This window comes from Argiope bruennichi, chromosome 10 (genome assembly GCF_947563725.1).
Source record: "Argiope bruennichi chromosome 10, qqArgBrue1.1, whole genome shotgun sequence".
Lineage (NCBI taxonomy): Eukaryota > Metazoa > Arthropoda > Arachnida > Araneae > Araneidae > Argiope > Argiope bruennichi.
The window spans coordinates 24,534,800-24,549,973 of NC_079160.1; the positions used below are offsets into that span (position 1 = coordinate 24,534,800).

Below are 15,174 nucleotides of genomic sequence, written 5' to 3' on the forward strand. Positions count from 1 at the left end.
TTTTTCTGAAATTTTTCATATTTGTTTATTCAAATTTTCTTTACTTCAATACTTTGCTGGAAGAGTAACTGAAATTGATTTCTTTTTGTGCAATAATATGTCAAATGTGTACTGTATACTTTTCTAATTTTACTCCATCTTCGGTGATAGGGAAGGGGCCAGATTACCCTATGAGTTCCATTTTCCGACTTGAATCCATGAAACATTCAATATCATCATAACGAAGATAAATTTAAAAGCCAATTTTCAGATTTTTATAAAAGGCCCCATTTAATCTCCCGTTTTTATTTATTTTTTCAAACAAAATGCGAAAAAGATGTTTATATCTTTTTAACATAAAAACCTGCCTTGTTTTTGAAATATGAAATATGCTTCATTTCTGATTGTAACATTTTTGAAAACGCTAATATTTAACTCATTTCATATAAGTTACATATAATTATAACGCATTTATAAAACGTTAGATGCATTTCCATGGTATGTACTGTGGCAATTAGCTGAGAAGAGCCAAATCACAATTCTGGTACGGAAGAGCAAGGAAGCTAATTAACCCATTAGCAACAGCATTTGAAGATTTTGGAATTTTACGCACAATATTTGGCGTCAAAAATATATTTGGTACTTCAGGCAGTTTAGTTTCATTCTCTATAAATAATAGTCACCTTTATGGGTAGCAGAAAGTCTGTATGCTATGCAGTAGCTCACAAACGCAATGACTTAAATCAGTGAAAGTTGGTATGTGATCTTGTAATTACAAATGTATTTCGAAGTCAATTTTGGTTTCAATTGATCGGAAAAAAAGGTGTCCAAAATATTGTTACAAACTGGTAATTTTGCTTCCCAGCATGAATAGTGCCATTGTAAGAAAGGCCGTTTAACGATCAGTACTGTAGGTGCTGATAGGTGCCGCGTCAGTGATCTTAGAACTTGGCGACCAATCAGAGACTTGGCGACAAAATGGATATTGCGGGAAACTTCGAGAATTTTATCGATCCATCCAATAGGAACTGAGATACGCCCAGATACTCCTAATTGGCCAAGAGGTTATCGGCCGCCTCCCGGAAACTATAAAAGAACGGCAGTCTCAAGCTGCAAGGAACCAGATCGGAAGCGTAGTCGGAGTCGTAGACAAGTAACGAGTCTTCGAGAGGATTGCGAAGCAACAGTGGAGTTCCAGCGTTGTGTGGAGTAGCCAGTTGTTTAGTAGTGAGTCGCAGTTGGATACAGCTAAAGCGAGGAGACAGTGATAACTTCAGCTGTTTGGAGAGATCGTAGAGCGAATCTCCGAGGATCCCCTCTCCTGCTGATTCTGTCTTTTCCGCTTTGTGTGCTGTGGTCGATTACTACTCGTGGGCTGCTGTGTGCTGTCCTGTGTGTACGTCCTAGCTGTATATAGTTGTCGTCTGTACATTCGTCGTCTCTGTGTATTCGTCTCTTTGTGTGTAATAAAAGTCGTCGTCGTTTTCTACTAAAGGACTGTTTATTTCTACATCGACCATCAAATCGTAAAAAGAACTCCTACTGACCAGGAAATGAATTTGTAACAATATATGTTTGCACGATAGATTTCATGCCAACTGTCAAAATGTTGGCGAGTTCACCATTTTATAAGGGGTCATTATTTAACTTTGAGTGATATTTGAGCGAATATCACTCAAAGTTCACCATTTTATGCTGGGGTCGGGCAGTAAATAATACGATTACTTGAAATTGCCAAAAAATTTCGGAGAGACCACTCCCCATGATTTTGTTTTATATCTCTACTGAACACAACAACAATTATATTCTTAGCTTTAGAATCTCTCTTTCTCTACACATGCACACATGTAACGTAGTGTTCGTGTGTAATTGAATGTAAACGTGTGTGTCAGTGAAATGAATAACATTTGATGAAATGATAACAATGAATTTGAAATAATGAAATGAATAACATTTTGGGATATTACACATTTCCCCCCGCTTTGGTACAAAATTTCATACGAATCTAAAATTTCAATGTTAAAACTAGTATCAAATTTCACTCATCTAGTTCATTGTGGTGCTGAATTATGCGTTAATCGGCACATAAAATGACAGACAGAAATACTTTGTCAGATGATGAATTTCGATATGTTTTAGTGAAAAAACAGTACATAAAGCTTCATTCATCTAATTTGTTAGGCCATCAAATAATTATATTCACTAAATAATCGCCATTAGCGATAGTCCGTTTGTCAGGGATATTGGTTAGATTTAATTCATTTAAATCGTTTAGATATAACTTCATGTTCATGATTTCGCCAAATTGTCAGATATTTAAGCTATATATTTTAATTTTATTACATCTTACACATACACACACAGAGATAGGAGGAGAGACAAACAAACAAATATAAACTGAGAAGAAATTTAAAAGTCATTTAAAATATCAAAATTTATTTATTGCTAATCAAGAGTTGACAGTGGTTTGAATTTTAGACATTTGATAAAATTTCAATCAGAAGAAATCTTCTTAAGTTAAAAAAATATATTATGCATTTATTAGCTTTTGAGTGTCATTGAATTTCCAATTAAATTTTTACAATTTTTGAAAAGAATAACGATAACGATCACAACTTGTTTTGTGTAGACCTCGTAGATACTTCTCGGGTGCATTTTCACTGCCGATAACTTTATAAATGGGATTGTCTTCGGTGTAAGTTGGCCATTCTGGATCCGGTTGTCTAAGGAAAAAAAAAGAAGTAAGCATCAGAAATAATTTTTGTTAGTTGGAATTTTGTTTTGAAAACTGATTTCTCACCATTCTGCTTTACATAATAAATATATTTAAATTTTAAAAAAATTATTCATTTAACATCACTGAAGCCACAATCTGCAGATATATTTTAATAATAAAAGTAAGTTAGAAACAGCCAGCGTCATGGCCTAAGGGGAGCGCGTCTTCCTCGCGATCTAGGCGTCCCAGGTTCGAGTCCCGGTTCGGGCATGGTTGTTCTCTTCCTTGTGTTCTCTCTGTGAGGTGCGTGAATGAGCCCCCCTGTAAAAAGGGGTTGTGTAAGCGAGTGCGAGTGTGAGTGTGTTATCTTCATTTGAGCTAGAAGTCAGACTTCTGCCCTCGGGTGTTCAGGGGTCTTTACCCTCAGAAGCTATTGCGCAAAAATTTGGTTTAAAATAGTCACACGACAAAAAAAACAATTGATTTCGAAAATTTCAAATGGAATTCAAAAAGGAGTTGATCGTTTAATGTTTTGTAAATTAGAAATTCAAGGAACAAAAGAAAAACTCGAATAAAACAGTTCGAATTAATCATATTTCACTGCATGATATTCTAAAATGTAATTAAATAACCGTGATTGTAGAAATACCATTCATTTTCAGCTTAACTATCATAGATATTTTAATACAGAAATGATTTCTTTGCTACACATATAATCTTATATACAGAAAGATTCCTATGCCTTAACATATGTTATTGAAATATTTTATTTTTGAAAGTTTTCTTGAATATTTATTTGAAATATCAGATTATTTTTTTTTCAATTTGATTTCGTAAAAATGAATTTACTTCAGTGAAAAAAAAATGTTTGTTTCATGTTAAGTTTTATGGATGCTGCAACTGCAGTGGCAAGATGAAGGAATGACGCCTTAGTTTGGAGGACAGAGGTTGATTTAGGCGTCAACCTTCTCATCTTGTCATGGCATAAAAGTAGGAATTCTAGTTTCCAAAATTACGAAGTCTATAATGGCCCGCGCAATTTTGAACTGTGTTCAGATAACAAGGTCTTGGCTTCAAACCAGAGGACTTTAGCTTTGAAATCCTCTTCCACATATGTGGTCACACTAAATACATGTACAAGGATCAAAAATTCTTCTGCTGAAGGAGCAGGAAAAACTAAACTGAAGGGGAGGGATCTCCTCTCGTCATCTGACTACGGTTAAAAATTGTGAGGTCCATTTTAAATATCCCTCATACTGCTTCAAACTGTGGCATTAATACTACTAATCTAAACAAGTAAAATTTATTCATGTTGCTCTCCACCTTCAAAATTTAGAATTTCTAATTATTAGAATTCTTTCTCATTAACAAGACAATCAAATCAAGATGATTAAAAATCGCTACGTAGATAAATATTTATTCTGGCTCTACGAATCTAAGAAATTTTTAATACTAGAACGAATGGACAAAGAACCCCCCGAGAGCTAACTGTTTCAATATTAAACAATCTTTTAAAAACTTATCAAGAAATTATTTAAAAATTATAATATAAAATAAAAAGAAAATGTTATTTTTACTAAGGTAAAAAAAATGCATCATTCCTTCAGGAATTCGAGGGAAAAAAAATACCAGATTGTAATAAAATTTCTTATACTGAATTCAAACATGTAATTCTGTGGCGTCATTCACCGAACGGCAAGCACTACCAGTATTTGCATATCCACCATGGTATCCCATATGCAAATTTATGCAAGCGAAGAGAAGCAAAGCAAAGATTTCCAAAGACTTCTCTCGCTGGTATAAATACCCCGAGCCCGCATTCGGAAGATGCGGTGGATAAAAGTCAGGCTACGCTGCAGGAATATCGCCACTAACTGCAGACATTGTAAATACGATTTTATTAATAGAAATTGTCTTAATAAAATATTAGTGGTAAATAAACTCGTCTTGTGGTCTTTTCCCATTAAAATTTCATCATCCTGATTTTTTTTTTTCATTCCACCTTGATATTCTTGAAAAAAATTTCACTAGATGGCGTTACTAATACTTAAAAAGTAAATAAAATTGTGATTTGGAATAAGAAATTAATCAAAAATGCAATCATTATGAAATTCAATTAAAAATAATTTTTTTTCTGAACCAAACTAATAAACGGTGCATTGTATTTAGAGAGCGCTAATACTGTTACCTCTAAAACACGGAAGAATTTAACCAAATTAGAAAAAAATATTAAATTTAATGCAAAAAGAATCAAAATGAAAGAAATGATGAATTTCGGCCTGAAGACTTTATCTTAGATAGGTATTTAAACTAGGGATTTTTTTTGTGTATGTGTGTGTGTGAGGCGTCTGTCTTTCGTCCAAAAATATTGACCTCTCTTGACCCGAAAATCCACAGAAATTGAGGCCTTAGAGATAAACCAGTATCACAAAAATAAAAGACAATAAATTATACGATAAAGCAAATTATTACTTCCAAATTCAAGCAATTTTTATTTTTGTGATACTGGTTTATCTCTAAGGCCTCAATTTCTAGGGATTTTCGGGTCACGAGGGGTCAATATTTTTTGGACAAAAGTCAGACCCCTCACAGAAAATATTCCTAGTTTGAATTCCTGCCTGAGGGTGACCCTTGAGAAAATCTTCAGACCGGAATGAATGATTTCTTTCTTTTTTATTCTTTTTGCATTAAACTTAATATTTTTTTTTTCTAATTTGGGTAATTAACAATAATTAAGTTCGGAAAATATTTAAATAGTGTATTGAAAATATTAATATTTAAATTATTTAATAGAAATAAATAATTTAAATAATTAATATTCGCAATTAAATGTTTGAAGTTAATAGAGCAATATAAAACATAAACGTACCCATATTTTACGAAGTTGGTCCAATAACTTATAATCTGTCTGCTAAGTTTTCTTTCTTCTTCTGTGTAATAGCTTGTATATAGAAATGGTAAACCAAAGACAAATTGAAGTTCCGAGAAATGTGTGACTCCCATCCAAGGCGCAAATGGTGAGCTGTTGTACCGATGTACAAAGTTATAATAATAGACATCATTTCCTTGTTTGGCACATTGATCGGCAAAGTAGACAGTTGGACAGACTAAGTCTAAGTCTCCAAATCCGGTATATATATCATGCCTGAAGAGGTGAGTGTCGTCGTCTGGTACTCTTTCATAAACTTTGTTCTTTAACACAGATTCGAGATCAAGAGCTGGAACATAGTATTTCTCAGCAGATTGGAGATCTGGATGAAACTCGATGAACTTGTTAGTTGCATCTAATGCTATTTCCCTCGTAAAGGGGGTATTTTTATCGCCGAAGAAACCAAGCTTATCACTTTCCAAAATAGTCAGCTGAAAAAAATTCATTAAGTGAAATTTTTATTAATCTAAATCAGAAGTTCCCAAGCTGTAAGTGCTAGTTTTTTTTTCTTTTTGTTATTTTTTTTGTGGGTAGTGACAAGATCTTGAATGCATGTCTTTTTTCAATATACAAAAATGTGATGTGGACTTGTAATCCTCATCAAGCCACATGATAATAATAAAGCAAAAAAAAAAAAAAAATACGTAAACAAACGACTCGTGTCGAATGATAATAAAAAAAAATTGAGTAACTAAATAAGTGTGTTTTCAACGTGCGAATGAAATATAAAGGGTCCACCTTTATGCATACTATACATCTGTTGCCTCGCCTATTACCTCAATTTGAGGTTGCGCTTTAGGTTTTCGTTATTATTTCATATTTTCAAATATCTAAGAAACAAGGCAGATGTCTATGATTTTTCTCTTTTCTCCAAAAAGAACAACGCTACACTATTATCTTAATATTGAATTATTATTATAATTATTTCCAACTTTTTTTCTCAAAGACGATTACATAAATCGAAAGGATAATTGTAATTGTCCCAAATTTCATTTCGAATTGAATGAAAAAAGAAAATTTAATGTATTTCCGTGTTTTAAATTCTCCTGTGTTCAACAAAAACCACTTTTAGAATTATATTTATATGTCTGTGACCAAGTTCACTGAAAACACACACAAAAAAAAAAAACTTTACGGATGAAATTTAGTAAATAGCCTTGATATAAAAATTATGTCTCTCTCTCTCCCTCAACTTATGGATGATATCCATTAACGGTAAGCCTGTTTGCCTATCTATCCGTAAAAACATGAACACGATAATTTGAAAAATGCAAAGAATTAATTAGTTGAAATATAGCTGCATCATCAGAATTTTAGATTTGTACCAAATTATTATTCAGATTTGTTAAAAGATCGACTGCCTGTCTTATTCTCACGTTTGCGAATACGATAAAAAAAAATGGGATAGGTGAATTTTTAAGTACGATATTTAAATCACAATCTCATATACATGTCTAATTTTGGACTAATTCTATCAATAGATGTCTATTTAATTGTACGTCTGTCTGTCTATATGTCAACAGTATAATACCAAACGCATTAAAGATAAATGAAATTTCAGCAAATTATCTTGTTGCTTGTCAACCCATGCACACAAGTTAAGATGCCCTTCCCAATTAAATTATGAATACAAACACAAAAATGTCATTTGGTGTGAATATGCGAGAGAAGATCAATATCTCTAGTTCTTGATTTTTCTGTAACAAACTACAGAAATTTGTCTCACAAAAAGTACATCGGTATTTTGCAATATTTAAATACTTCTCTTATAGTATGAATATTTAGATATCCCTTTTCGGTAATAGTCGACTTTTAGTATTAACCCTATGAGTCCTGATCGCCCGATATCGTCCCTTTCTTCAAGGGCCTGACTCAGGCGCTTTGGGGGTAGATAAATGAGTTTGAGGGGTGAAAGGTATTTCCCGACGAGCGCTCATTGAATCTCATTTAAACTCATTTAACCGCCCCAAAGCGCCTGCGTCAGACTCCTCGAACTAAGCGATATCGGGCGGTCAGGGCTCATAGGGTTAAGGTAGTAGTTTAGTGTTAGGGTTTATCTAATTACTGATGTAGCGAATATAAGTGGCAACTTGGGGCGTACCATTATTTTCCCCCATCATGGTATTTCTCTCTAAAAAAATAACATAAAAGTACTAATGTTTTGTGTTTATGGCATCCGACAATCTGTACCTTAGCTTGTGTTCCGATTCCTGTTCCATTTAAAATGAGAAAAGACCCTACAGATCTCTTGGTATATTGAAACAATCTCCATATTTTTTTGGTACTCTTGCACGTGAAATGCCTGCCAGTTAAAAGAGACTCATAAAATATTACCCAAAGTAAATTAACACAAATTGTAATAAAATAAAAGAATGTTCCATTTGGAATTACTAGATATTAAGAAGAAAAAAAAAAGAGTCAACACTTCTTACAATAACCGAGCCTTCTGTCTCGACATTTCCAGTAAGAAGGGGTTTTGCAATCAAAATTTCCTTTAAACACGTCTCTTCTTGGATTGGTAGGGTTAAGTTCGTCCCCGTATATGGGATAGAAGTCTCCACCTCTACCAGGAAACACTTCATATTCGGTTTTTTCCAGTACGTCTGCAGGCACATCTTAGAAACAAAGAAATAAATTTGTAGTAAAATTGCTAAGTAGGATCATTTTGTAGGGAACTGATAATAATATTTAAAAAAGAAATAGTGTCTGAATTGACAGCAAAATATTCTGTACGATAATGAGCAACATTGTTGTATTATTGTACTATTTAATACAATATTCACAGTGGCAGATTGTTTAAATCCTGTAAAGATTGTAATAAAATGTGGCTTATAATTTCGTAGGGTTAATTTTTTAAGGGAACTCAGAGTATGATTAATAATAATGATAATGTCTATCCAGGTAGCATAATATTTTGTAAAATATTATGCAATTTTGCTCGATTTTATTTCACATTTACAGTTTTATACAATATTTACCGATATATGAAATCAATATTCAGAATCTTGATATACGAGATTCAGAAAGCCGGATTAATCCCTGAAGAATATAATGAAAAATCTTTTATAATTTATTTGGGTCACTTTATAGGCTTCTGAGAATAATCTTTAAAATAACAAAAGTGTTTATCTTGTAACACAATATTATGTACGGCAGTCAACATTATTGTTCAATAATATATAACATTAACCATATTGTACTGCTTTATAAAATTTTGGCAGTGTTGGTTTATGGCCTGTAGAAGGCCAACATGCAGAGCAAGTTTAAAAATTTACTTTATATCTCTCCGATTTCTAGAACATCTTTTTTTATTTATTCTTTAATTTTTATAAAAACAATATTCAAATGACAAGTATTGTAACTAATTGAAATCCAAAAAACTTTTAATTGCGGGTCACGTCAAGAGAGTGTCTTTATTGTTAGTTTAAAAATAACAAAATTGTAAAAAATTCCAAAACTTTGTTTAAGAAAAGCTAAATAATACAAATATATCCAAAACTGTTGATCTGTAAATCGGTCAATGGGGTCAATTCATGTGACGTGAAAGTCACATATCATGTACCTCTTGCGCATGGCATTTAAGTTTCATCCGCGCCGCTCTCGTCGATCAGTCTGCCATTAACGTTCTCCGCCGAGTATGAAGCGGATTTTTTTGTTTACGTTTGAAGTTATAATTTTTGAGTCGTTTTCTTTCCTCTTATTATGTGTTAACAGAGGAAATACTGGTGTGCTGATGGATGCATGCTTTAATGCGAAATACAAGAGTGACTGTCATGATAAAATGGTTTTTTTATTTTCCTTTCAACAATCCTGACTTGGGTTGATAGCTTTGGTATAGATTTTTTCAAGCCTTCGAAGTCGGAGATATGTTCCGATCATTTTGAAGAATTCCTTCAGTGTGTGTCCATTTATTAAATATAGCTGTTCCAGTAATTTGTCAGAAAAACTCTTCGAAGAAAAAGAAATCGGTAAGCGATTTGCCATCAAAAGCAATCAAACAAAATTATGAGTGCATTTCTAATTTACTTCATTCACATTTGATGAAATTTCTGATAATTTTGAATATGCTTAGAAGGTTTTCAAATGTTCACATGAGTATTACATTGCATTTTTTTACAAAATCTTATCTAAATTTAATTAATGTAAGTAAACAAACTCCTATTGCAAAAATAACAACTGCTATAATGCTAAACTTAGGTGGAAGTGAATATTACTAGTTTTCTAATTACATTTGCAGATTTGGGATGGATTCAAAGTGAATTTATATCAAATATCTTTTATATTGTTAAAAAATGAAATGTCAATAGTTTATTGTATTTAAACTGAAATTCACTGTTATCATAATATCCTGTTATAACACTGTGCACCTCAGTTATTTCTGTTTTAATAAATAAAGGTCTTTTCATTGAAAATCAATTTCCATATCAGCATTTATTATATAATATTTATTCCCAACTTCATTGCTACATGCATGTTTCACTTTTTTTTTTCTATTTCTTTAACATATCAATTTTGAATTATAAAATTCTGTGAAAGCATAAAAGTGTTTCTTTCAACTCCTCTTTATATCCTATTTAACTTCTCTCTCTCTCTCTCTCGCTGTATATATATATATATATATATATATATATATATATATATATATATATATATATATATAATCATGATCTTATTCTTGTTTATTAATTCAATATAATTTTTATCAATGTAACTTTAGTATTTAAAAAATTTCATAAATGTTCTGCTTTAAAAGTATACTGTTCAACATTATGTTTTTATTAGTGATAAAAAAAACCTGTTCTTTAGTATCTAGGATGTTTCTGTTGAATAAAATTGATTTCATCATTTACATTGACATTCTTGTCATATTGTGTTTATATTATTTCTAAATGTCTAGAAAAATAAATGTTGATAAATAGTTAATAGGTTTTTTTTTTTTTTTAGTTTTTTTAGTTTTTTGTATTAGTGAGTACATTGAAACATATATTTGATCATATTTTTTCAAATAATTATCACATATATTTTATATATATCTCTCTCTCTCTATATATATATATATATTTGTAATGTGTAAATAAAAATTATGAAAGCGTGATTTTGTTTGTTTTCCTTTAATGATTTCTATAAATTAAAATTAAATTATTTAATCATAAGTTGCATAGATTTAAAAAAAGGTATCCATACCTTTTACATTTCATAATTTGAAATTGTAAACATAATTTATTTAATATATACTAATTTAAGTTTCATGTTCTTTCTTCTAACCAAACTGAAAACATCAGTCTCAATATTTATAAAAGTAATTACATAAGAAAAAAATACAATAATTTCATTAGTAAGCTTTAAAATATTAACTTATCTAAGAGTAATAATTATTTTTAAAAAGAACTAACTGGGGGAACTATATTCCTAAAATTCAACATTCAATACTATTTAAATAATATGTAAAAAAGAACATATGTAATTTTTCAAAAACACTGCCATAGTCATTTGTCAAAATGTATCCTTCGGATAAAAAAATGGGGGCGGGGGGATATGGGAAAGAAAAGAATAAAGCGGCACCAAACGAATTAAAAAGCGATGTTAGTTAATTTTGCATAAACAATAATTCTATTAATATACTAATTAAAATTTTAATATAAGAAATAAAATTATATAACTAAGAAAATTTGGAGAAAATAATTCAAAATAATATCTTTAAAAAAAGTCAGAAGTTTTTAATAATTGATCGGCTAGCTTAATATTTACTAAACAATGTCAACAACAATGTAAACAGTGTCAACGTTATCGGCAAACATCACGACATGCCCAGAACGGTTGAAAATTGAACAGAAGCGGTTTGTTTGGTACCTGACACGTGACCATGAATTGACCCCATTAGTCCTTCCCCGTACCCAAATAAAGCAAAACACTGATTTATACTCTATTAGCATACAAATATTGTACAGTACTGTATGACATAGATTAATATTTGCAATATCGTATAACATTATGGAATATTGATTCATATAATAAATACAATATTGTACAATATTGTTGCGCAATATTGTGCAACCGACTGTGCTAGCTGTGTAAGCAAATATGAAGTAAGAGAAGAATTGTTCTAAGAATTCTCTTATGAAATTTAAAGGATACTTGATTTTCTTCTGTAAATCAAACAAATAATATAAAATTATATTGACAATAATGGAAAGGAAAAAATATCGTGATCGCAGAATTCTCTAAAATTTCACTGTCCCTAGATATTTTACCTATATCAAAACTTGGCCTTAACATTTTGAATCATCATATTGGTTTCTTGAATAATAAAGTGATACCGACAGCGATTGAAAGATCTTTTCTATATTTTACTAAGTAGTTAAAAAATAATTAATGCCTTCGCTACTTACAACCTACTTCCATTTAGATTTAGATTTTCTAAAAGTCTTACATAGAACTATTCGTAAGATGACTTTCTATGCATTGGTGCTACACAGGTTATAAGTATTTATCTACACTAGTTATAAACATGTACATAAAACATTTAATCAATATACTTATAAATATTATACATAATGTGACGACAATTGCGATATATGTAATCTATCGTAGAATTGTAATGAAAAACTCAATTTTAAATTTCATTTTCTTTTGGAATTTGATATTAATGGTTTGTAGTCATATATGAATGGCCAAAAGATACGAAGACGATAAGTCGAGAAGAAGATGTAGTTATAAAATGTTACTAAATTGCGTACCTAATTAATTATCGGTAAATAGGCACAAGCATTTAATTATTAAAAATTACCAAGAGAATTGATTTAAAGGATTACTTTTCAAACATTGATTAACTTGTAAATCCCCAATGTCTTCCGTAGCGCAGCCAAGCTTTTTTGCCAGTTCTTTGGATTGTTTAAGATTGATGCCACTGAATTCCGTTTGGAGGTTTGCAGGCGACCCGCTCTCCATGATCAGTCGAGAGTAGAGCCAAGTGACAAGGGGACTCTCGGTAATGCGTCCAACGATGACGGCCGATGAGCTTTCGCCACCAATCGTGATTTGTGAAGGATCTCCGCCAAAATAACCAATGTTATTTTTCACCCACCTTAAACCTGTTAATATGTCCCACAACCCTGCAAACAATTGCACAACATATTTTAAATTGGTTGATTTAATATATATATATATATATATATATATATATATATATATATATATATATATATATATATATATATATATATGAGATTTTGTAGTTTTATAGGAAAGAAGAAATGTTTTCGAAATTATATCTGTTTGTTTTCAAAAGCGATAACTTAATCCTTTGACTACCAAAGGGACATAAACATCCCTCTAACCTTTAAAAAATCAGCTTAAATAGTTCTAAGTAAGAGGGAAGGGTGTATTTGGCCATCATGTTCTAGCCACGGGAGTTTAAAAACATTTGAAAAAAATCGAATAGATTTATGTAATGTAGAAACTACTATCTTTATTTTCTACGCGATTGCAGAGAGAAAGATTTTTTTTTAAAAAATTGATAGTCAAAGGATTAAATTGCTCTCAGCTAGACGAATGAAACAAAGTGGGTAGTCAAAAGCTATAGATCTGTATTTAATTTTGTAGCATATTTGTTAACTGGAAGAGATATTTTTCCAAAATATATACTCACTTTTTTTCAGAATATTTTAAAATTACAAATAAAGCAATTGCTTGAATTATAAAGATTTTTTTATAATTTATTTTGTCATTTTCGATAGCCAGTTACGTATTAAGTGATTGGTCCATAGCTTGTTTTGCAACTTCTCTTCATATTTGGCATTTAAAACATGAAATCAAATGAAAACATTTTTAAAATATACTTTTATTAATGGACCAAAAAGTAGAATTGTCATCATATTTTGTATTTTAGTCTTCAATTTATAAATTCATTAATATATGAGTATTACGGAGTGTTGATATTAATTTTTTTTTTACTAAATTCAATATCAGATGGCGCCATCGTATGAAATCAAAATTTAATTAAATTTATGTATTAATTGATAATTAGATTCTTAAAACAGGTTATTGTCTTCAAAAACAGATTACTGCCACATCAAAGGAAAAAACTAATTGCAAAACTCCATTCTTACAATCATCAAACTACTTTAGTTAAATGAAAAAAGTGTATAGTAACTAATATGTTTTTATAATTTCGACATTCTTCGATGTTATTTCTACACAATAAATGTATCTCTCTCTCCTTCTATCGCTCACTATTAATGGTTCTCCTTCTACCGCTCACTAATAGAATCAGATTTAAAGGATAATCTAATCTCTTCGCTAAATGAAGAATTGAAATGCATAATGATCCTAGAATACTCCACACAATCAATTACGTAGAGTATTTAATTTAAAGTTATGAAGGAGCAAATGTCACAAATATGCGATAGAAAAATTATTATTTTAAATAGTTGAAGTTAGAAATTTATGAAAAGATATATCACAATAATAACAATATTTATATAATATCAATAATAAAGAAAAATAAGATACAAGAATTAGCAAAAATTGTAAACTGCCTTACCAGCATTTCCTGGTGCATCGTCTGTACTTGTGTACAGAAAACCAAACGATCCAAGACGATATCCAATAGTTACGACGATAACGTTACCTTCGCTAGATAGTACTAAACCTGAATAAAATGAAAGTGTGGTCGAACCAAACCTAAATTGACCACTCGGTATCCAGAATAAAACCGGTTTTGGATTCTGAGGACTGGCATCGGCAGGTGTCCATATATTCAAATACAGACAATTCTCACTCTTGATAGGATCGTTAAAATACCAAGGAAATGGCATATCTGTATACTGATGACAAGCTGGGGGCATATATTTGGCCTGAAGTATTTGAGGGAAGCCTTTAAGTGGTACTGTTGGTTTGAAACGTAGATTGCCCACTGGTGGTTCTGCATGTGGTATAGCAAGATACTGGTTAACGTTGTTTTCACCAAATTGAATCGTTTCTCCTATTACTAAACTGTCTCCCATTTGGACTACTGCTTCAGAACTCACGCCATTTGCTGAAAATAAAATAATTCCTTGACATAATATCAAAAGAAATGGAACGTCTATTTTCATTTTTCTCCTGTAAAGTAACAGCAACGAATTGATTCTTTTGCTTCGTGATGGTCGGTTTTAAATGGCTTCGTATACATCTATTTGAAAAGAGTATTCAGAAAAAGTAACTTAAGTCTTAATGATGCAGCTGTTAATGAATAAGTTATGATTTCGTACGCATCATTATTTGTTCAGTTTGAAGGAATGTGAATAAAAATTATCTTGCAGAAATTTAGTGCTGAATATGTATTGTATTGAATAATATGCGGGGAAATATTCAAAAATTTGAACCAGACATGAAATATAAAGCTAAAACAGCTGTTTCCATACCTTTACTGTTTTTAGATGCCTATTCAATGGTATATTAATAATTTTTCGAAAAACGTCGTTACTGAAAATTTGAAATTTACTAGAATAGGACACTGAAATACTTGTGTTTCGTCTGTCTGGCTTTGTATTCTCTACAAATAATAAAA

At 31.0% G+C, this 15,174-nt stretch overlaps 2 protein-coding genes across 2 annotated transcripts; both read right to left on the minus strand.

The window, feature by feature from the left end:
* Positions 1-1,028: 1,028 nt before the first annotated feature.
* Positions 1,029-14,705, minus strand: LOC129987474 (acetylcholinesterase-like). Its single transcript, XM_056095452.1, has 6 exons — positions 14,167-14,705; positions 12,437-12,736; positions 8,127-8,239; positions 5,565-6,055; positions 2,622-2,702; positions 1,029-1,227 (listed from the first exon to the last, which is right to left on the minus strand). Exons 1-6 carry the CDS (start codon positions 14,627-14,629, stop codon positions 1,029-1,031), a joined length of 1,647 nt encoding a protein of 548 aa, XP_055951427.1. The 5' UTR covers positions 14,630-14,705.
* On the minus strand, positions 5,918-12,585 carry LOC129988604 (uncharacterized). The gene is made up of 3 exons (XM_056096862.1): positions 12,437-12,585; positions 8,057-8,239; positions 5,918-6,055 (listed from the first exon to the last, which is right to left on the minus strand). The coding sequence occupies exons 1-3, from the start codon at positions 12,570-12,572 to the stop codon at positions 6,036-6,038; spliced, it is 339 nt and encodes a 112-aa protein (XP_055952837.1). The 5' UTR covers positions 12,573-12,585; the 3' UTR covers positions 5,918-6,035.
* Positions 14,706-15,174: the final 469 nt, after the last annotated feature.